Source organism: Malania oleifera, chromosome 4, assembly GCF_029873635.1.
Source record: "Malania oleifera isolate guangnan ecotype guangnan chromosome 4, ASM2987363v1, whole genome shotgun sequence".
NCBI lineage: Eukaryota > Viridiplantae > Streptophyta > Magnoliopsida > Santalales > Ximeniaceae > Malania > Malania oleifera.
This window is the reverse complement of record NC_080420.1, coordinates 40155537-40181272: the sequence shown is the minus strand read 5'-3', so window position 1 is coordinate 40181272 and position 25736 is coordinate 40155537. Positions and strand designations below refer to the sequence as shown.

General features: G+C 35.4%; 1 protein-coding gene across 1 annotated transcript in view; it reads right to left on the bottom strand.

Moving 5' to 3' along the window:
- Nucleotides 1-12870: 12870 nt before the first annotated feature.
- Nucleotides 12871-25736, bottom strand: part of LOC131153765 (alpha/beta hydrolase domain-containing protein VTE7-like) — a 26070-nt gene continuing 13204 nt past the window's right edge. Inside the window, exons 10-11 of the mRNA XM_058106222.1 lie at nucleotides 13507-13731; nucleotides 12871-12963 (exon numbers count right to left, since the gene is read on the bottom strand). Coding sequence (XP_057962205.1) covers nucleotides 12871-12963; nucleotides 13507-13731 — 318 coding nt within the window. The remainder of the gene's footprint in view (nucleotides 12964-13506; nucleotides 13732-25736) is intronic.

Here is a 25736-nt window from a genome sequence, read left to right as displayed (position 1 = left end):
ATGGCACCTGATCGCATGACCTTACAAAGCATGCAAATGAAACCTAATGAAACATTCAGAGAATATGCATATAGATGGAGGGACATGTCTATCCAAGTGAGCCCTCCAGTGGAAGATAGGGAGGCTATCTCCCTATTCGTGAATACATTGAAAGATCCCTACTTTGGACATCTCCTAGGGGCAACCTCACATGACTTTATGGATATTGTTGCTACAGGAGAGAGAATTGAAACGGCCATCAAAGTCGGAAGAACCAAAAGTGGTGATGCAGAAACTGACGCAAGTAAGAGGAAGAAAGACAAGGAAGCACAGATGATTCAGGGGCATCATTACCAAGAGGGTAAAATCTAGGGGACAAATAAGAATTTTGCCTACAAGCCCATAGTCCATCAGATAGTGCATTCAGGTGCGCAATCCCAAGCAGTTCCCTTCGGACCTAAGCCTATTTCAAGGCAGCTGAATGTTCAGGACACGGGAGGGAGCCCCCTAATGGAAAGAAAGAGAAAAGAAGTTCAACCTATTCCGATGACTTATGCAGAATTGTTCCCGCAATTGGTGGAAATCCAAATGGTTGCACCAATACCAGGATTGTTGCTACAATCCCCTTTCCCAAGGTGGTATGACCCAAATGCTCGATGCGAGTATCATTCTGGGGCAATAGGTCATTCAATCGAGAAATGTTGGCATTTCAAGCATAAAGTACAAACCTTAAGAGATTTGGGTCTATTGGCAATTGATGTGGAGGAGCCTGTTGTGCAACATTAAAAGAATTTTTGAAGTTCAGATCAATCAAAGAAGCACAACAAGTTTTGAACCAGACATATTCCGTATATAGTCTGAATAAATGGGTTTACTTTTTGACCATGGAAACAGAGAAATACAAGTGGCAAGCTTTTGATTGTTCGCCCCCTTCAGGGATGCTTTTATTTTCTTTTGTTTTCTTCTTTCTTTTGTTGCAATTTATTAAAATTTTTGTCTCCGAAATTTCCTTTTCTATCAAAGAAATGAAATTATGCATTTTCATATATCACTTGCATCGAGAGTTCAATGTCCAAAATTTTGTTTACTCGTGTTTCTTGCTAAGATAAGGAAGATAAAATACCAGTATTCATGAACCAAAAGCAGGTGTTAGTTATGAAAAATTCAAGCTACAAGACGAAAATAAAGGAAGATGAAACAATGTTCGTCACTCGATGAGTTCAAATACTGCGAAGAAGTTCTGAAAGCCTCAGTAAAATATATGTTGGTTCCATGAATCTCATGTCAGTCCGCTAATCAAGTTTTGATCGAATGATAGATGGCCATCTTTGGCCGACCAGTTATCCCTAAAAAGAACCAAATATTGATTTACCAATTGTTAACCAAGTTGAGCCTAAATGTTAAACTAGTCTTTTCTTAAAAGCCAGTTCACCAAAAAGTTAACCTGGGTTGGGTCTCCTAGCATTTGGCAAGTCATATGAGACAACAATAGGCTATCGAAATGATGGCAGGCCCTTTTTCTGCTACCCAAAATAAATTCAAAGAAGAAATCTCTTGCAAGCCCTTTTGAGCCTGAAAAATTCATTTATTGATTAACCCGTCAAAGGATCACACCCCACACTGGGGCAGTTTAAAAAAAAAAAAAATCAGTCCCAAATGGAATTCAAATGAAAATGAAGTTAAGATTCCTTCATAAAAGGAAAAGCAAAAGTTGCGATAAAAGGAAGAAGAAAAGGAAGAAGAAAGAAAAATAAGGGACGTACTACATATGTGATCTTTGACCAAATTACCCTTGATAAAATCAACGATTTTGAGCCTTATTTAACTCTTTTCTTCTTTAACCCAAACCCTAGCCTGCATTACAGTCCAAATGAAGTCCTGACCAGATTGGTATACATTGTTGTGTCAAATGATTTGTCAGACGCAATATTGTGTCTGAACTACGTAATGACCTGATCTTGAAAGGGTACGTAGGCAACTTGTCCAAATGACAAGTTCGGTCAATATCTTGCAAGTGCCTCAATTCAAACTGGGAGCACAAAACATCATTATGGGATGGGATTTTTGAGCCTTAGTTTTCCTTTTATTCTGAAAACCTGTATCCCTCATCCAACGTTTCGTCCTGAGTCTTAAAGACCATCTTGAGATCAAAACATTAGTCGGACTTGACTGAACTAGGGGCAACCATTAAACAAAAGGTTCTCAATGGTTTCACGGCAGAACAAGGTGGAAGAATAGTCCCCCAATAAAACTGGGGCAATCGGTTAAAAAAAATAAGATCAGTTATTCAGTTTGAAAAGTTAGCACCATCATCATTAGGGCTCTCAAATACTGGTATGAATTTTTTCCATTGAAATAGCAAGCGAACTCAGTAAAAAAATCTATTTTGTGCATATGACCTTTTGATTTAGCAAGTTAATGTCCTAAATGCATGATCATTCATCATTCATTCCCCCATCAAAAAAAAAATCCATTCTTCAAAAGCTCTAAAAGGAGGACGGATGGTCAAAAGGGCTTAATCACTGACACATTCGCCAAAAGAGGATCCTTGTGAAAGACAGGTAAAATGGTCAAGAATAGTTACAGATGCACTCAAATGATCCAAACTCCGTGTTGAGTTCTAGTGACGCTGATTTGGGGTGCCTTCGTGTCAAAGTCAAATTTGAAGCCAATATCAGTAACAAACGATGGTAGATGGGGCAGATTTTGGGTTGAGTTTGTTTGGACTAATTCCGATGCCGTCATATCAGAGTGCATACATAGCCAATATCAGTGGATGAGGATCGAAACTAGGCAATTTTTGAGTTCATTGGAGCAAATTCAAGAGCTCTCAAGACAGAATCAAAGTCAAAAACAAGGTCATGACCAGTGGCATGTAAACACTAGGGCAGATTTGGAGTGCCTTTTGGAATTTGAAACATGGCCAGAATCAGCACGCACACCCAAGATCAGAGATTGGGTTGTTGATTACAAGCATGTTGGGAGAAGAAAAGATTCATGCATTACCATGCATTTCATTCATTACCATGCATTTCATTCATTACCATACATTTCATGCATTGCATAAGAAAGAAAATATAAAGGGCATCTCATTCAATATGCATACATCTTTGCATTCACGCATCACTATGCACACAGAACAACATTTCACTGCATTCTAGCATCTTAGGTAGCAACATGCATACATATAGCAATAGAGCACTATTCAATCACACTTGCCTGGTTGAATAAACTTTTGAATAATTCTTTTGCCTCATTGACTGAGCCATTCTGGTCTAGACGTATTTTGAAATTGGGGCAGCTGGCCCCAATGCACAGATTAACATACTTTGAAACTGTGGCAGTTGACCCCTTGGTTGTTGAGTCTCAAAGAGGGTAATCTAAAGACAGCTAAAGAAACTCATGATTTCATTCCCGATTGATAATCCCCAATGGAATAATTCTGAGCCCTATGCTTGAGGACACTTTCCAAAAAAATCTCAAGACTTCGTACCCGATTCATCATCCCCCATACAAAGTAGCCATTTCCCTGGTCCAAATTGAGTCATCTACCTTAAAATTAGGGCATCGACCCTCACATCCAAAATTGGTGTTATTTATGACGAAATCGAGGTGTTGGATCACCTCAAAGCTTTCTTGATTACCTCATTCATGAGAGCAGTTTCATCCAAATTATTCTGATTATCTTATTCACTTTTATTTGACCCATTGCGGTCCACTTTTATTGACCCATCGCGGTCCATCCTTATTGACCTATCACGGTCCTATTCTTATTGACCCATTGCGGTCCCACCTTATTGACCATTCGCGGTCCTATTCTTATTGACCCATTGCGGTCCCACCTTATTGACCTATCACGGTCCCATTCTTATTGACCCATCGCGGTCCCATCTTATTGACCCATTGCGGTCCCACCTTATTGACCCATCGCTGTCCCATCTTATTGACCATTCGCGGTCCAATTCTTATTAACCCTTCGTGGTCCCATCTTATTGACCCTTCGCGGTCCCACCTTATTGGCCTATCACGATCCTATTCTTATTGACCCATCGAGGTCCCATTCTTATTGACCCATTGCGGTCCCACCTTATTGACCTATCACGGTCCCATCTTATTGACCTATCATGGCCCTATTCTTATTGACCCATTGCGGTCCCACCTTATTGACCATTCGCGGTCCTATTCTTATTGACCCATTGCGGTCCCACCTTATTGACCTATCACGGTCCCATTCTTATTGACCCATCGCGGTCCCATCTTATTGACCCATTGCGGTCCCACCTTATTGACCCATCGCTGTCCCATCTTATTGACCATTCGCGGTCCAACTCTTATTGACCCTTCACAGTTCCACTTTATTGACCCTTGGCGGTCCCATTCTTATTGACCCATCGCGGTCCCACCGTATTGACCCTTCGTGGTCCCACCTTATTGACCTATCACGGTCCCACTTTATTGACCCTTTGCGGTTCCACCTTATTGACCCATCGAGGTCCCATCTTATTGACCATTCACGGTCCCACCTTATTGACCCTTCATGAACTATAGCTCGGGTTCCTACACCCGGTGCAAGTCACCTTCCGTGAACTATAGCTCGGGTTCCTACACCCGATGCAAGTCACCTTCCGTGCACTATAGCTCGGGTTCCTACACCCGGTGCAAGTCACCCCTCCGTGAACTATAGCTTGGGTTCCTACACCCAGTGCAAGTCACCTCTCATGAACTATAGCTCGAGTTCCTACACTCGACGCAAGTCATTCTTATGTGCTCTCAATCATACATGCAAATCAGTTTTCACCAATCATTTTGGTCTCTTTTGTTACATTGGGCCCGGTCCAAAATCAGCGTCTTTTATCTTTGCAGGCTTGTTGCCACAAATAACGTAGGAGAGATCTTACTTTTACTTTGAAGCAACGAATCCTACAAAGAGGGGCAGCTGTAGACACCCCATTTTTACCCAGACCCAATATATGTATTACTATTATTATTATTATTGTTATTTTATTATTATTATTATTTTATTTATTCTTATTATTATTGTTATTATTATTAATTTCCACTAATCTTATTATTATTATTATTATTATTATTATTATTATTATTATTATTATTATTATTATTATTTTCTTTATTATTATTATTATTTTTCATTAGTATTATTAATATTACTTTTATCTTTATTTTTTTACGTCTATTTTATTATTATTATTATTTATTATTTTCATTATTATTTTTAATTTTTATTATCATTATTATTAGTATTTTTTATTACTAACCTTTAGTGTGGTTAAAACACGTGATGACTACCCCGTTAGGGGTAAAATAGGTCTACATTACCAGAGTTAGGCTCGGGAGTTTGGTTACGTGAGGGGAAGGTACGAGCACCCCCTACGCGCCCGTTCTTACGAACGGTACCTAATTAATTTGAAATTATCCCTAAGTTAATCTAATAAGTCTTCAAATTACTCCTTTTTGTGAATTTATAAATACCTATGAAAAATAAATAAATAAATAAATATATACATATATTCCCTCAGAGCTTAAGGTACGTGAAGCCCGAAGGCTCATAGCCCCGCATTAAAATCATAGGGATAAAAATTGAGAAAATATTTTATGAAAATAGCTCCCTGATTTATTAAAAAATTTTATATAATTTTTTAAAATATTAAATAATACTTTCAAAACTTTCTGGGGTTTTTAAAGATAATAAATATAAAACATAAAAAAAATTAATAATAGGCTAAAACATAGATGTAATACTAAAATACCACAATATTCACAATAATAAATATCTACTGAAATATTACAACTACCATAATAAGTAAAGAAAAACACCATAATACTATATATACTAAGATACTAAAAATACTATAACAAATAATATCATATATAAACATAATAAAATACCATAATAATATAATATAATAACATAATACCCAAATACTAAAGTTATCAAAATAAATAATACTATGTATATTAAAATAATAAAAATGTCATAATAATAAATATATAATATAATAATAAACATAAATACCATAAAAATATAATAACATAACAAAATACTTATCTCAACCTAATAACAAACATAATATAATCTAAAACCGAACAATGAACAAGAAATCCTAATAGTGATGTCGATGTAATGATAAACGTAAACCTAAAACATGATACTATAAACATCGGAATAAATATAAACACAAAATCCTAATATCATAATAAAGTCATCATCATACTAAACATAAACAATATTATACAAACATCACAATAAATTAAACATAATAGAAAAATGATAAATGAAATAAAGATAATAATAAAGAGCAGCAAGTCATGTACTCCCTGGAGTGCTCTAGAATTGATGAACTTAGGAAAAAGGAGACCCCTGTGGTGAAGAAGTTCCTCATCAAATTCCCGAATAGCAAAAATCAGTTCCTTCAACCATAAAACACAATTTCACTCGCACCCATAATCAACCCGCCTCAAAACAACGTTTCCTTGGCCTGAAAGCAAACAACCAACATATAATAAGCATCAGAAGAGGGCAAAGCAAACTCATGAAATCATCAATAAATTACGTGAGATCCTGAAGATGAAAATTTTAACATTAACAGTGCGTTAGAGGGAGGAAGGAAAAGTAAAAAGAGTGAAGGAGAGTGGTGGCTGGTGTGTGTTGTCGTGTGTGTGACTGTGCATTTTGTGGGGCAGAGCCTCTGCCGCAGCGAAGGGGGGAGCTGATGGTGAGGTTGTTGTGGTGCTTAAGTGGCTGCTGCTGAGAGGCCTGGGAACAGGGGTGGCTCACGGCACGTGGCCGGAGCAGTGGGGATGTAGTTGCAAAAAATCGCGGCGGTGGTCTGGTATTGCAACAGTAGAGAGCACGGCCAGCCAGAGCAGGGGGTTCAGTAGGGACTGGTGGCTCGGATCTCAGCTGGCAGCAGACACGGTGGTTGCTGGAGGAGGTCGTGCAGCAAAGCAGGGGAGGGTTTCTAGCTTCCGGTGCTGCTGGTGAATCCTTGGGTGACTGCGGAGCTGGACTGCTACAGAGGCTCGTCTGGAGCAGAGGATGGCTGTGGCAGGGGGGTTGTGCTCGGTGGTTTGGTGTCGAAGAGGATGGCTAGAACAGTGGGGCTAGTTTGGTGGTTCTGTTTGAGCATAGAGAGTGGTGTGTGGCGAAGAGAGAGAGTGGAAGAGGGATGGAGAGAGGATGGAGCCGGGGAGAGAGGGTTAGGGCGCGCCGGATCCAATGGAGGCTGTTTTTTTTTTTACTCTGTTTTCTTGCGCTGCCCCCGGCTGTGCTTTTGGAGAGAAGAAGAGGGTCTTTTTATAAAAACTTTTTAGAAACCCTAACTCCTCTCTTTTCCTTTTTTGGTTTATTGTATTTTTATTATATTTTTTTCTTTTATACCTTTATGGGAATAATATATATGAGTATAATTACTAATATGGTAATAATGATATAATGATAATGATAATAATAATAATAATAATAATAAGGTAATAATAATAATAATAATAATAAAGTGAATATAGAAATAATGATAATAATAGCAAGAGCAATAAAAATTAATGATAATAGCCAAATAATAATAATGTTAATAATAATAATAATAATAATAATAATGGTAAATATAGTGGTAAAAATAACAAATAATAATAATAATAATAATAATAATAATAATAATAATAATAATAATAATAATAATAATAATAATAGTGATAATAAAAATAAGGTAATAATAGTAATAATAATACAATGAGAAAGGATCCCTTGTTCCATTTGGTTAGGGCAAAAATAGAGTGTCTACACCTATAAAACATATACTTGATATGTTCAAATAAGTCATTTATAATTCAATGCAAGGCACACAAGAACCTATATCCACTAATAGCATGCAATACACATCAACTGCATTTGTCATGCAGGAAGCATTCTAGACTAGCATGCAATCATGTAGCAATCAACAATTGACAACATATAATCTATCCATTAAATTTAAAATATAAATAGCAGAGAACAGTGAATAGTGTTGAGTTCAATGTAATATTGTTATTCATCTAGGCATATGGACATGAACGTTATGAGATGATGAGAGCATTTAATTTAAAAAATTATGAAGATTATGCTCCCTCCGAGTTGTGTATATATTCAACATATGCCTTTTTCAAATTTTCAATTCCTTAGTCAAGTGTTTCTAATATTTTCAATGATTTAGGCTCGGCAACGAATGCTTTAGGCTCACCGGACCAAAAATATATAAATGAATGCGCCTTTAAATGAACTAAGCCTACATTGCCTCATTTCTTATGATTCCTAACTTTCACTCATCCTTTCAAAAATATTTCAATACTTAACACATGTTGTCTTACATGTATGCATGATCATAAGGTGCACGAACACACTCTTTATTCAAAACAATATGCATCAACACACTCTTAATTCTAGGCAATTTATTCATCTAAAGTGACCATCACATAACATTCAAATAACATACATTTACACTTTTTCTTTCCGAATATAGCAGTGTTATCCAAACTAAGTGCACATTTTATCTCAAACAAGTGCCAAATTCCAGCTTTCCTAACCACCGCTTAACGAGTAAAGCTATCATTCGTACAAGATGAATATCTATCATATGAAAATTTCCCAACTAAACAAGATATACAACTATGATAACAATAAAAAAAGAAAACATGTACGCATTATGCAACCATATCAAGTAATTAGAGATAACAAAATCCAAAAGTAGGATGGATCCATAAGGAGGATGCATTTAGAAGGATTACACATCCAAAACGAAGATGCATTCAAAAGGAAGCCGTATCCAAAACGAAGATGCATCTACAAGGAGGATGCATCCAAAAGGAGGTTGAATCCGCAGAGAGGATGCATAGGCACATCCACAAGGAGGATGCTTTCACACGGATGATGCATCCAAAAAGTGCAACACTGATGGAGCTTTCTGAAACAACAAAGATCAAAAAATAATATTATTCGATGAAAAAACAAATAATTATAAACTTGAATTGAAAATATATGTGTCATGTCATTAAATTTAAAATAGATCTTTTCAAAATCAATGCAATCCACGTTCAAAATTCTGTTTGCAATGGGTGAGTTAAATTGAATGTTATGACCCATACTTCTTAAAAAAAGAGGAATATCTCCTAAAGTTGTTTTTCAAGATATTATTTTTTAATATATATATATATATATATATAATTGAAATTATTTTGATAAAAAAAATTAACATTCTAAGATGATGAGCACAATACTCTATTAAAGCTTATCATTTACAACTTATTAATTAACTCATCTTATTCAATCATTTATAAACACCTCAATTCAAACTTAACCCATTTATTGTCAATATTGTAGACTATGGTAAAAAAATTTTAACCAAACCCCACTAAAGACAACGCAACCGGACATATGAGAAGTTAAAGTTATCCTTATATATAGACAATTCACATTATCAAGGAAAAAATTGCACAAGTTTTTATGATGTGGAAACTTTTCCTAGAAGAAGAATCAATTAAACGTTAGTGGTTTCTAGATCTACTCATGCAGAGAGTTTGCAACTGAATAAGATAGCTAATTAAGAAGAAAATAAGGTTGAACTACAAGTTAGTGCATATGTGAGAACTTAAAAGTTGTATTTAAATGGACAATGGTTGATTATATAGTTGATTTTGAGTTTGGGTGTCTAAAAATTAGAATTTTTCTATTTAAATAAGCACTTTCTTAAAAGGTTTCTCTTGAAAAAAATTTTGTTTATGCATCTTAAGATAACTATTCACACTATGCATACTAGAATTTAGTTTCTTTGCTTTGTCATTACAAGCATCAAAAACCAATTAACTAAATATTACTCCACAAAGAAGTATTGCTCTAGCACCAAAAAGAAATGCCTGTTTTTGGACACACACACACACACACACACACATATAGTATTTTGCACAATAAAATGTAACAAACTTTGCTAGTGTCCTATAAACTCTATTCGTTACACTGCTAGGCATTTTTGAACCACACATTAGAATAATTCATTCTACTCTCATTCTATACTCTCATATGTTCCTAATGTTTTGTTTGTTGCATAAAATAGATCCTTGATAATCAACATGTCCTCTTTGAGTTTTCAATCATCAAATCTCATTTAACTCTTTATTTGAACATTTTCTAAAATTCCATTCTACATATTCTATCTGATTCTATTAAACATAAATATGAGATTCTGAAAAAAGACAAGTTAACTCTAAGGGTGTTAGTGATCAATTTTAGTTTGTGTATAATGCATACTGATATCAAATCATAATACGAGTTTCATTATATCCTAGAAACGTATTTGCTGACTCAATACACACCAATCTGGTGGGAACAAATAACATTTTAAGGAAAATGACATTGTAACGTATCTTGAAGCATTTTCAATACTACTGCATTTTCCTCGTCGTATTCTCACATTGCCCATAATCAGTCATGCACTTTGAGTTGTTTATTTGTTGTTAAACCAATATTCTATAATATGAATATAGTTGATGATCGTATAAATGTAGTTTGTAAAAAGCATAAGTTTGTAAAATATGTAATCGATGATTTTGCAAGAATGGTATTTATTATATTTCATTTTAAATAAAAAATTTTCACATATTTGTAACATGCCTAAATAGTAAATATATATTTATTAATTAATCAATGTATTATTGCCGTGTTGTATCTTTAATTTTTGAAATTATCATATCACCATATTAATATCATGTCATGCCTGTATGTATTATTGCTTCCTAGATTTGTATGTGTATTGTTTGCCCTTTGCTCAAATAATTGCTGCGAAAAATACCCCTGTTCCAATACTCTTTTCCTAAAAGTTCAAATTTTTTTTCGCCCCTTTTCTACCTCACTTTGGGCTTTCTAACAGCTTGAAATTACGCTCTTGGTTTTGGGCCTAGCTTAGTGGGTTCACTCTCCCTCTTCCCAGGCCTAGGCTCCATTCTTTATGGTTTTTGTTTTTTAACTATCGTTTTTCAATTTAATTTTCTTTAAGGCTTCATTTTCGAGTCCATAGGCTTTGAACCTCCTTTCCTGCTCTGTTTTAGTAGTATGGTTCTGCATTAATCATTGAAAAACTACTCATTTTTTTGGAAATTACTGGTATCCTATTGTATTGGTACTTTGTTGATCCGTATGTATGTTGTTTTCCCCTTGTCTCTAATATATGTTGCTTACTTTTTTCAATAATAATAATGATAATAATGATAATATATCCCTGTTCCAATACTCCTTTCCTAAAAGTTTAGTAATTTTTTCTTTTAGGCCTAGGCTCTACCTTCACTGTCCCCAGGCCTTGTTTAGTGGGTTAACCTTCACTGTCCCCAGGCCCAAACTCCATTTTTTTTTTTTTTTTAATATTTTAATTTAAAAGTTTCATATCTATCTTTTTTCAATTTATTTTTTTTGAGTTTTCATTTCCAAATCCCTAGGCTTCCAACCTCCTTTCTTGCTCAGTTGCATTATGTTTCTGCATCAATCATTCAAAAACTACTCATGTTTTTGAAATTAGGCCCAGTTAGTTTTAGAGGATAGACCCAATTAACTTATGATAGAGGTTTGATTATTGAGACTAACTGCCGAGGAAGTTATACTATTGTGCATTGGAATTGGTATGACCTTAGTATTCTCATTTTTCTATGTTGGTTCTAATTCACTTCTTTCCTTTTGGGCCATCATATTAGCATGCTCAAAACACTGGAAAGGTACCAAAGATGCAGCTATGGTACAATGGACGATGGAAAAGCAGCCAAGGAGCTTGAGGTAACCTATCTTTTTTTGTCTTGGCATATTACACTGATAAGAGTAGAGATTGCACTTCATCTTAACTGAAAGGCGTAAAGGGTTTTTTCTTATTTCTTATTTTTTTTTTGGGTATACGTTCATTAAAAATATTGAACTCAAAACCTAAATTTAGATCATGCTTCACACTATGTCAAACTACCTTAATGACAGTAATTATACTTTTCTGGCTATTCTTACAAATAAGGGTGGGAAAACAGATGTATTGGTAAAAAGGCCTTGCAAGCCCTTTTCTAGTCTTTACATTTTTTAAGTCCTTACTCTTCCTTTCTTTATATTTAACAAGTTTAAAATATCTCTTTCCCCTTCTTAGGAATCTAATATATCATACAAACTATTAAACTATATGTATTTAACTTCTCTAACTGCCTTTTTTGCCTCTTTTCTCGTCTCCTTATACTTTTCAAATTTATCCTATTTCAACATTTTTGCCACGTTTTAGAGAAGCTAGTATGAGTATTCGTTAATTATTGAAAAATTCACTATATTATAAAACAAACAAAATCATAAAATACTTTTGCACAAGTACTATGTTAAGCCATAAGTACCATACATACCTTCTAATGAGAGGATCCACCTGCATCATCTGGTCGAGATTGGTGCATCATTTGCTCGAGCTGCGCTTGCCTATTCATTATGTCTTGTAGCTAGGCTTGAAAGGTGGAGACCATGTCTTTCAATTGTTGATTCTCCATTTCCACTATCTGCATCCGTCGAGCCATCTCATCCACACGAGACTCGACATCTCAACGCACTCGTTCCATGTCTGCATGAGCCGTCACACCCATGGATGATGATGCTGTTGGGGTGATGTATCCACTTCCAAGACCTTTCACCCAGCCCCCCACTTGTTCCCCAAGCACATGGGAAGTTATCTGGAAATCTGTCATTCACTAACTCCCCTCTGAAACAGATGCATCCCTCAGCTTGACCATTTATGCCTAATTTCAGTCATGAAAATGATAAAAAGGAATAAGTAAGACTACAACTTTGATGTTTAGAATCAAGTAATAAACTAAATATTTTGTTTCACTTACATGTTTGCCCTACGCACCCTCGCACCACTCCTCTAATCGTCGTTGGTGTGTTCTCAAATAAAGGTCCGGCAGCAACTCCTCTGCGCTAGTATCGGGATCATGCTACATTATCATATAAGACATCATTAGTATTATGTCATGTAATGGTAAGATAGTTTCATATATAGTAATTATCTCTCGAAGATTTATGAATAACCTCGAACCACCGCAATGCATCGTAGGGAGTCTTCTACGGTTCGCAGCATTTGTTTCACATATGGCCTACAAGCAAGATGTAATGATGGTTTATTAGCAACATCAATGTGAAAAATTAGTGATTATAATACAAACACGTCACTTGATAGAGAGGGTCGCGGAAATGGCGACACACCACCTCCTAATCCTCTTAAGATATCTTATCGTATGGCCGCGCTTCTGCTTGATCTCCCATCGCTCGAAAATGCTCGCGCATTTTCAAGCGATAGCACTTAAATTTATTGCACAATTGGACATCGACCGCCCTCTTCACATGGTCATCCTCAAGGATGTCCATATCGAACTCCTCTTGTATAGGTAATACAATTAGAATGTTAGACAGTTGTTAATTGGCTAGTATATTAAAAGTAAAAAAATAAATAAATAAATAAAAGGCTTGGGATTACTTACCAAAATGCACATGCAAAGAACCATGCACTGCTTTTGAGTCACTTGCGGCCAGCTGAAGGTCGTGACTGGAGCATACTGTCGGCATATAATGCCAAGCTCCCAGGTCCACGATGTGCACCAATCGTTAAGCGAGGCGGTGTAGCCTGGAGGAATGTCGATCCAAATCCGCTGCTTTGTCCTGTCCAGGTGCTTCTTCAGTGACATGTTCTTCGCTGCATCACGGCCCTACCGGACCGTGAATGTAGATGCTGAAGTCAGAGTTAAATTAAGAACAACATTATAATCATACACATGAATAACTAACATCAATAGTTGAAATGTAAATAAATTAATCGTATCCTTACCAACACTGCTCATCATGGTCAGCAACTCACCCTGCGTATCAGTAGCATAAGTGGTATCCATGTCTGGGCAAGGTGCTGATGGCTCAGACAATGGTGCCACTGCATCAAGATCGATAGGCTCCTCCGGTCTCGAGGATGTTGGATCATCCTTATGCGATGTAGTCGAGTGCTTGAAAGGAAGTCGGACACGTCAACCTCCTAGTTCCATATCTGCAAATTATTAGACAAGTAAATATAAGAAGTACAAATATTAGATGGATGCATAATACATATATTTTAAGTTATTTGCACACATCAGATACATAGTGACAAACATAATATGCTTACCCCTCTTATACATCCTTAATATCAGTATCATCCTCACTTTCTAAAGTGTCTTCCTTTTCACTACAGTACTCAACCCCTGTTTCATCTTCCCCATCAGTTTCCTCACCGTCGATGAAGTGAATGTCTACAGAAGGTTCAATTGTAATGTCAGCAGTCCCTATGTGTTCTGCCATGGCACCATCCCTATGCAATGGTATAGGATCGGGGCCTTCTTCGACAACGTTGAAATCAAATTGCGCCGCTGCACTGACAGATGACTCATCTTCTTGGAATGCAGCCTCACTGGCACTCATCTCCCTATCTGCAACTTCTATAATAGCGTACAAACTTCGAGGAGGAATCTTTTGGGCCATATGACATTCACCCTTCAATTTGGTGTCTTTAAGGTAAAACACTTGTTTTGCCTGCGTCGCAAGTACAAAAAGGTCATTCTGATACCAGGTCTTACTAAAATTGACACTAGTAAAGTAGGCATCTAATGATTCAGGTGTAATATCAAGAGGGGAGGTGAATTGGGTATTTTAAAAAATTCTTTGTCTATTTTTAACTAATTAATGGCTGGAATTTTATGTTGATTTGAATTACTAAATCAATGAATTCCTTTTTACCGAATTAAGTGCATGTAAAGTTATTCAACAAATACAAGCAAGCTGCAAATTGAACTACGATGCAGAAAATAAAAAGGATGAGGGAAGAGAGAATGAAACCACGATTTTATGAGGTTCTGCCAACCAGGCCTACATCCTCGCCTTGAGCGACCCACTCAAGGATTCCACTATAATCCCTGCTCCTTAAATTGGGATGGAACTTCCCTTACAATCCACTGCTTACAAGAGGTATAGTTCCCTCCTAATCTGCTGCTTACAAGAGGTATAGCTTCCTCCTAATTCGATGCTTACAAGAGGTACAGCTTCCTCCTCACACCCAGTTCACAACCCGAACCGTGTTTACAAAAGCTGGTGAGTACAATTCAAATTCCTAACATATTAACATATGATAAAACTTGAAGCTCATGAATGTTTGAAAACGATACAATCGTTTTATGTATGATATGCTTCAACACACAAACCCTCTTTAACCAAAACTCCCACGTAATGATATATTTAAAATGCTTTGGAATATATTAGGGTTCTACTTCACTGTGTAAAGATGCACAATTATGTCTATTGTGAACTTGTTAAAAGCCTTATCTTGAATATTTTATCAATATATATCAAAAGCTTTCTTTCCAAAATATTTAATCATAACCCGATTATTGTAATATGTAAATAGATATATGATATGTAATTCAAAGATCAAAATACTGAGTATAAGGTTTTCCAAATAAAGTATCCTTCAAGAAGATAAATATTTATGAATACCAAGGATATATATTCAAGTGTATTAATATATCTAAAATATAAATATTTTATCTTAATACACACCTAAATCAAACCATTCAATCAATCACACAACCTTAATCAAGTAATGATCTTGTTTAAAAAATAAATATGTATATGTATATTCACATCCAAGATCAACCTTTTAATACTTTATCAAAAAAAGATTTTTCAATAATAAGCTCTATGAACAATATATATATATATATATATATATATATATATATACTCTTGAATCAAAAACCAATCAATCAATAAGCTAAATAACTTTCTCAAGTAATGATTTTTCAAAAACAATTTTTATATGTATGTGCACACTCAAGATCAACTTTTCTAATGATGATCAATAGCAAGTAATGAGATGATAAGTTCTTGAAAATAATAACTTGAATGATCAAACCTCAATACTAGAATGAAAATCTAGATGAGTAAACAAGTTCCCTTCAAGATACTGAGTTGATGTGCCCAAGTTTGATGATTAAAAATTGAAGTGTAGGCAATCATATAACAATAGGAGCAAGTTTTCCAATATTCTTTCAACAAGATGTGTTCTTCTCTTTCTTGTGTGTCTCATCTTTTTTAGGGTTTAGATATTCAGTATATATAGTGTCTTACCTTTAGGATTGATCTCAGTCCTTGGATCAAAGAAACAGCTCGCGAGTTCGTTTAATAAAAGACAAATTTTTAAGTTTCCCGCAAGTTCAAGCGCCTGAGGTCAAAAGTCCAGGAAACCAAAGTTCCTTAAGCCTTTGAAAAATCAAGTTGGAATACAAGGTCAGGAGCCTAAGGAGGTAAGTTCAGGCTCCTGAAGTGGGTTCAGGTGCCTGAGGTTCCAGGGTCAGGCAACTGAAGAGTCTCTGCCAAAATCTGTGTTTTCCATTAATTCTTCAGGCTACCGAACTTAATCTTCGGGCTCCTGAAGAAATTCTTCATGCGACTGAGGTTGAGTTCAGGCTACCGAAGTCCCCTTTTCTCAAATTTTCTTTTCTAGTTTAAAATTCTGCTTTGCTCCTTTTCTTGGGTCTTTTATAAAGCAACTTTTTCATTATTTTAAAAACATTTCTTAAGTCCATGGAAGTTCCCTAATGACGTACATAAAATGCATGAATCCTAGAATCATTCTAAGTTATGTTAAGCCTCAAATAAAATCATATGACAATGTAAGTACATACATTCTAAATACCCATTCCCATGATGTTCTTTAACTTTACCGCTTGCGCCTTGATTCTCATACTCTTTAAGTTCCATGGATCTTGCCAAGATTTGTAAGCTTTACTTGAAGGCTTCCATAAATCGTCATCTTTCCATGCATGCTTAATATAGTTTTTATTCACAAACTCCAAGCACAGATCAAATACCAAGTGATTTGTCATTATCAAAAATGGATTGGACTCGTAGAGTCAACAGTATCAATGTTTATCCTAGTCTTTTTATTGCCAATGTCCCACTAGGTACACTTGAATAGGTGGACGATTCTGTTGACTCCATAGCTAAGCTCTATAATGTTGTCCAACACACCAAAGTAGTCAATTTCTTCATCTCCTTCTGTGCCTAGCACCGCAACCTCACAATTTTGGGTTCTTCTATGCAGTTCAAGGGACTTTGTATGAAATCGTAACCTGTTGACAATGCAACTGCTGTAGCGATTAACTTGTTGATCGGGGCCATATGCCAACGCGTACAAATCTTTACTTGCCATTGGTTCCTTATTGCAATACATGACTTTCATCTGTTAAATAAACAGGAGTTTAGAAGAATAAATCGTCAATAGTGAAAACATACATTGCTTCTCACTCAAGTAGTATTTGTTACTTACACGACTCCCAAACCAATTGATAAATTCCTTCTTATGTCTTTCGTCAACATTTCATTCATTTTGGGCCAGAAGTTCAACTTTATGTTCACTATATGCAACAATAGTACATGTTAATGTCAACTAAGTACATAAATATACATATGTAAATACAATGCAAAGTAAGGAGTTTATAATCACGTACTCGATATATGGAACGGTTTCATCACAATTATTGAGGATGTAAAAATGAAGCTTTTGTAGGTCGTCCATATCAATGAAATCGTAAACTCGTGCACCGAGAGGCAGAACATTTTCTCAAAATATGGAGTTCCTTGGTTCTTCATCTTCGGCATTAATAGCGTGAACGTCTGCATTTCACTCCTCACGAGTGAACCTTGTGTCAATATTATGTAGATACATTGAGCAAAATGCAAGACATTCATTGTCAATGTATGCCTCAATGATTGAACCTTTCGGCTGTGCCTTATTGCACACATACCCCTTCAAAGTGGACAAGAACCTGTGTATTTTACATAATGTTATAGACTTGTAAACACAATAAAGAAAAAAAATAAAAAAAGAAAATCACGTGACCATTATACAAGGACTTTATAATTTACCTCTCAATAGGATACATCCAACAATATTGAATCAGTTTTCCAATTATGGCCTCCCTTGGTAAATGGACGGCTAGGTGGACTATCACATCGAAGAATGCTGGTAGAAATATTTTCTGCAGCTTGCAGAGTATGATCATGATGTCATCCTCTAACCATTTAGAAAAAATATCCTCAGCTCAATCAGCACCAAGCGAACATCTTCAATCAAATGTCCACGAAGGGAAATGGGTAGAACCCGTTATAGAAGGACATGACGGTCATGACTTTTCATTCCTAGCATCTTTCCTTCCTTCATGTTTATGCATCAAGCTATGTTCGATGCATATCCATCAGGGAACTTCACTGATTTCAACCATTCGAAGAATTTATTCTTCTCATCCTTCAAAAATGTGTAACAAGCTGATGCCATGAGAATTTTGTCCCCATCATGAAACAAGTGCAACTCAGGCCGTATTCTCATATCTTTCATATCCCGACAAGCATTTGCGGTGTCCTTTGTCTTCCCATTTATATCAAGCAATGTACCAATGATACTCTCACAAATGTTCTTTTCAATGTGCATGACATCCAAGTTATGGCATAGTAGTAGAACTTTCTAGTATGGCAACTTGAAGAAGATGCTTCTCTTTGTCCATTCAACTCCCACTCAATGCGTTTTTTTTTTATACTGGTCGATGGTTTCCCAAATTTCACATCTCCAATCAACCTTAGTTGGTTTAATATCTCTTCCCCACATAGTCGTTTTGGCTACAACCTTCGTTCAGGTTTTCCATTGAAGCTTCTGAGGCCACGAGTCCTCCAAAGATGTCTACTTTGTAGAAAACGACGATGACACATAAAGCATAACTTGCGACCATGCTTCAAGGATAAGGTCCCAGCATCCTTATTACATACTGGGCATGCTAAGTAACCTTTTATGCTCCAACTTGACAGGTTGCCGTAAGTGGGGAAATCATTAATTGTCCATAAGACTGCAGCATGCATCTAAAATGTTTTCCCGGTTTCCACATTGAATGTCTCCACTCCTTTTTCCCAGAGTTCTTTCAACTCATGAATTAACAGACGCAGGTAAACATCAATATCATTACCAAGTGCCCTCGGTCCAAGAATAAGAAGATACATATAAACGAAAGGTTCTTTCATACATCGCCATGGCGGCATATTGTATGGCATCATCATAACTAGCCACATGCTATACGAGTTGTTCATGTTACCGAAAGGATTAAACCCATCTAAAGCAAGGTCAAGTCTGATGTTATGAGGATCACTAGCAAACCACAGATGCATTTTATCAAAATCAGCCTAAACTTTGGAGTTCGCTGGACGGCTAAGGGCGTTTCCATCTTGAAGACATTTCTCTTGATGCCATCTCATATCTGTAGCAGTCTTTTTGCACATATACAATCATTGCAGCCGTGGGATTAATGAACAATATCACAAGAACTTTTTGGGGATCTTTTTACCTTTCTTCTGATTAGTTGTATACCTCGATTCACCATATTCTGGGCACTCGTTCGCATTTTTATGTTTGCCATAAAAGAGTGCGCAATCATACCTACAAGTATGTATTAAAGTGTAATCGAGACCCAATTCACGCATGTATGTATTCGCCTCATAAAAAGACTTGGGAAGTGTTTCACCATCAGGCAGTGCTGCTTTAATAAGGCTTAAATGCATGCTGAATGCGCTCCGAGATAACTCATGCATTGTCATTGCATGAAGCAACTTTTTATAATTTGGATATAGGGGCACTCGTGCATCCCTCATGATATTAGCAAATGGTTTACCAAGTCGATTTAACGTACCAGGATCGCAAGGTACGGTACCTGCTGAAGTAGATTCATCACTAGTACGCGACACAGGCACATTGCTCTTATCCATTGCAATCCCCCTTTGCAAGTCACCTAACATTTCAATTACCCCTTCCGAACAGGTATCACCACCTACTATATTTGCCCCCTTATCTTCATCGTTATCATCATCGCTCTGAACTGTGTAATCTTCATCATGAAATCCATTCCAAAGTTTAATAAATGTGAATGGATCAAATCAATGTGTTTGAATGTTATGTTCTGGCATTTTTTGCAAGGACACCTTATTCTACTGGCTTTGTTTCAACAAGGACGCATAAACTCTATGAAATCATGTACCGCTTTCATGTATTTTAGAAAAAACCAACCCCGAGCATTCATGCAACTCTTATCCATGTTCATTAATTACCCTATAACATGTTCAAGTAAATGGTGTTATTATTCTGGTTCTCATAATGTTTATAACTTATGCATCGTGAATCCTATAATCAACCATTATACTCTAAAGGGTACGGATCCTATCCCATTCAGGAATGTTGCATTTACATTGTGATCAATCGCTCAAATTCCTTCATCGTAGTCATTATAAATTTTGGCAGCATCTCCCTATGTCTCGCCAAGTACAAGAGATGGAAGAAGTGAACATGTTGCCAATTTTCCATCACTAACAAATTGTCACGACACCCCACTATGCACCCAGAGAACACAAGTAAAGACACGCTTGAAATATATAATGACAATTGACAAAGCATAAATGATAACAACAATGTAAATATAACTTCCTGAACTGTCCACATTGGACAATCCAAGAATGGTTGAAATACAAACATTACTAATCGTAAGTGAAACAAATAATTAACATGTTCAAGTGATTATTAGTCAACATAGTATGACTAATAATCAATTGAAATATAACAATTGATTTGTCTCATATGTAAGATTAGGTATGAATGTATAGTAACCGTTCTTGGACGGGTCTAAACTTCAATGAATACATGAAATGGCAGTAATTAATTTGGCATTTTACTTCATATGGCATTTAGTTCTTGACCTTTCACTGTACACTTAAGATTGTTGTTCTTAGCTAAGTATTTTTGATTTTCAATTATAAGTCTAAGATCGTCTCTTTTCTTACGAATTTCAACACGTGAGAGGCGCGAGTTAGAATGACTTTAAGTTTTAACTGATCATGCATACATTTCTTTGTACATAGTTTTATTATGGAAAAACTTTAATGAAAATTCAACAGCATGTCGTCTATAAATTGAACATATCCCAAAAAATTCCTGCACTAAAACTTGATAGATTCAAGCAATATACTAACAATATGTATAATCATAGCTCTTAGAATCATATGATTCCTAACTCAAATCATAAATTCATAGAAATGCATAAATCAGTTCGAATGTATATGAATATCATAGAAGGCTATTGAATAGATGAAACAAATCATATGAACATAAGATTTGGATATGTCTTCCCTAAAACCCAACTTAAAACTTTTAGACATTTGCACAATGACCTTCTTTTGCCATTTATGTAAGTTCTGCCCACCAAAAGAGAAGAAATAAGTTTGTTGGCCTTCTTATTTTGCATTTTTCTTTTTTTTCGTTGGATATAAAATCAGAAGAAAACTAGAGTTAGAGAAGGAAACCATCTTGAAAAGAAAAGCAAAGTCGACTGGGTGGGTGACCTTTTGGTTGGAAGGTTGTTTCTCCACTCTCCACCCAGCAGAGATAAAGGTCTATTTTTATTAGTTTTTATATTTTAATAAGTTTTGTTTATGTTTATTAACTTTTTTTCTTCTTGTTTTAGTTGTTACAGAAAACCCATGCATTAAAACTGACTACTTTTCTTATTAAACACCATAAAGTTCAAATTTTTACTGTTTTTCATTGATTCATTCCCTTAAAAACCATAAAGTTAAATTTATCATAAATATTTTCTTAATTCCACTACCTTTTTTAAATAAAACATACACATGAACCTTTTACAATTAAACTTGTAAACTTAGACCACAACCATAAATTCTAATTTACTTTAAAAAAAAATTGAGTCCTTATCTTAGACTTGGTGCTTTTGTTTTGAGTCACATAACACGTTTTCCATTATTTCGTAGAAACTAGCTTAACTTGATACTTGATAGAGTTTGAAAGGTATGATCATGGTATATATCTTGTTTATATGGCCAATCTTCCACTTATATCAATATATGTTTGAGTTACATAGATCATGGTAGGATTTAAACCTACAAAACTTGCTTCATGACAAACGGGAGATCCAGGATTTCAAGTGATTACGTGGCTGCAGTGGGAGCACCAAATGTGGTAGGAATATCATCGACCAAATTAATACTAATAACATGTTGCAACTTAAATATCTAAAGGTGTCTAGAGTCAACAATTCTTACAATTGTTTCACATTAGAAAAATTAAACTATTCAATCTAATTATAGGTCTCATTATCAATATAGTTTGAATTTTTTTTTTTTTTGCTCATTTTAACTAATACATTAATGATGGTATAGTAATTACATAATATCAAGATGGATCAGGGTTAGAAATTTGTCTAAATCGTTAACTGTTTTGTAACAATTATAATCATGTCAATCATAATACAGTTTGGAAAAAAGATAATGAACTATAATGGTGCTTACTTCTACTTTCAGTACCAAACCAGTTTTGACATTGATCTTTAGCATTATATTTAACAAATTAACAAAATAAAACTCCTATAAAGTAATAGCTTTAAAAAAGGGAGGTTGTCACTGTTTCATTTCCGAAGCATTTGAAAAAAATTTTGTCTCTAATTCCTACCTTAAACTCCATTTTGAATTTCCAAAACTATATATCCCATTGGAGGCAAAGCCCTTTTTTTTTTTTTATTGGTAAATGATAATTATATTGATCAAATAGAATATGTACAAAAAACTCCAGACATATACCAAATAGGGGGGCCAAACTCCCAATCTAAACAAGCTGCATCAAAATTAGGAAAAACCTAGTAACAAGCACAATCAAACCAGGGCATGGGCTAAATTCTTATCCCCACATGCTATTGACTTTTTGTGGTTCATCATTTGAAATGAACGTATCACATTTTAGCTTGTTTTTATAATTTTTTATGACAGACGATCCCATAGACATTTCAAATGTATATCCTCATATACTGGGAAAGTGAAAAATCGCCCAAATTTTAATTAAAAAAAAAAACCATGCCAGGGGTTGGGAGGCAAAGGACTCGATGGCGTAGTGGGGGCGGCAGCTGTGGCTGTGGCTCTGAGTGCAGCCAAAGGCAAGGTACTCAACAGTGACTAAGTGACCGGGTAGCGGCGGCGGCGGCTGCGGCTGCAGCTCCAGGGGCAGCCGGAGGCGGGGTACTCGACGACGACTAAGTGGGTAAGGAGAAGGAAAGAAAGGAGGAGGGAAATGAGGGGGATCGGGGAGGGGAGGATCGGCAGATCGCAGCGGGAGACAAGCGGGAAAGGGATAAGGGAAAGAAGGGAAGAGAAGGAAGATTGGGGTAAATTTAATAAAAGGACTAGTAGTGACGAATCCATAACCATCACTACTAGTGGGGCAATAGTGACGAATTAATAAATTCGTCACTAATACTTTGAAACCAAAATTCTTTTTTTTTTTAAATACGGGAAGTATTAGTGACAGTTCTCAAATCTGTCACTAATATCAGGGCAATAGTGACGAATATATAAATTCATTACTAATACTTTAAAATAAAAAAAATTGAGATTATTTTGGAATTCGCAAAGTATTAGTGACGGTTCTCAAATCTGTAACTAATAATTGGCAAATAGTGTCAAAGAAAGAAATTCGTTACTAATACTCTTAAAGAAAAAAACTTTATTTATTTTTAAATACGTGAGGTATTAGTGATGGTTCTTAAATTTGTCACTAATACTGGGGCAATAGTGACGAATATATAAATTCATCACTACTACTCTGAAACAAAAAATTCTTATTTATTTTTAAATACGGGAAGTATTAGTGACGGCTCCCAAATCCGTCACTAATGCTAGGGTAATAGTGACGACTATATAAATTCGTCACTAATACTCTGAAACAAAAATATTGTGATTATTTTTAAAATAATAGTAGCGACGGTTATTTATTCGTCACTAATAAGTATCTTTTAGTGACGGATCTTGTTCATCACTAATATTGTACAAATCATCGCAAATATTTTCTCGGGATAATTTCTGCACGAAAAACTATTTCCCATGACTTTTTTCGATTTTTAGTGACGAAATTATTAGTGATGGATTTAGTTTCGCCACTAATAGTTCCGTATTAGTGACGGTTCTCAAATCCGTCACTAATACTCACCTTTAGTGACGAATTGAATCTGTCACTAATAATTTCGTCACTAAAAACCAATTTTTTTGTAGTGGACATTCATTTTAATTTGTATTGCATTTAAGTTCTCTTATTACTTGGTCTGTAATAAAGCATGCATCTACATGATATGACTTGAATGCTCAGATAATCGTAGACTGACCTTAGGGCACCTAGAGTTTAACAAAAAAAAAAAAACCATTTTCATAAAAACTAAAATCAAACAAAGGTTTTGGAATAGCTTTAGGTAACTTCGGTCAACCGATGTCGGATTTTTAGGATTAATTCAAAATTCTTGACCCACCGAATCCTTTAGTACAAACCAGCATGGTTGACTGAACCTACCCTAAGTCAAACATTTGACTTTCTCGATTAACCGAACCCTTGGCAATACAAAAGCCTTAATCGACCAAACATACCAAAAGTCAACATATTGACTTCGCTCGATCAACCATTCTGAAATGAACGTATCTTCCATAGTCAACCAAACTCACACGTGTCTAACCCCCAACAACTTAGTCGACCAAACCATTAGTTCAAAATTGTCTGGTCCACTGAACCTCGAAGGGTTCATAATTGCCTTAATACGGTTGACTATATCTCCAGTTCAAAATGATCACGGTCGACCGAACTCAGTAACCTCCCAGGTTGAAATGTCATTAATTTTTAATTAAACTTTTCTAAAATACTGAACGTGTCCCCAACGGTCATAAATTTCAAAAAATCTATAAATACCCCCCCCCCCCAATTACTCCAAATTAACAATTTTGATTAGCCCAAATTTTCTCTCTAATCCATTGTTAATCAAAGTTCCCCCAAAACGTTTTTTTATTACTAAAATCATTCTTTTAGGCCAAAATCTTTTATACAAATCTCTCCAAATCTCTTTCATGTTTTTATTTCAAAATTATTTTTTAGGGGAGTATTCCATTTAGGGCTTTTTATTTGCATATACTTTCACTTAACACTTAATCTTTGAAAAACATTTTTGAGAGTGTTGCTTAGGTTCTCTCCTAGTTATTTCTTTGATAAATATTTTTGGGAGAAAATTATTTATAGTATAAATATTTTCTTGAGCTTAAATTTCTAAATTCTCCAAATATTCTTTATTTGCAAAAATATTTATAGGAAAACAATAATACTCATTTTTCATATATTTTATTTGTACAAATTTATTTGGTAGCTTCTTTCTCTACTGAGCATAATGCATATCATAAGAGAGTACATGTATTTGAGATTAAATGTGTATATCTCTGCTTGTATTTTTAGAAACATTATTTTGTACTAAAAATGATTTTTAATGTATCGATTGGGTTCAGCGTAAAATTGAACTGGGGAGTCTCAGTCTCATAAGTGAGATCAGTTTGAGTCAGCCCAGAAATTGAACTGAGAAGTTTCAACCCTATAAGTGAGACAAGGTGGGCTCAACCTTATAATTGAGCTAGGGTTTACTTCATCCCGTAAGGAGAGGTTATAACAGCTTTTGCTCCGCCTGTTTAAATGAGCAGGTTTAGTAAAATCCTTGGGGATAAGCCCAAGGCGGGGACGTAAACTGGTTTGACAGAACCTTGATAACAAATATTGTGTGTCGCTCTCTTTTTA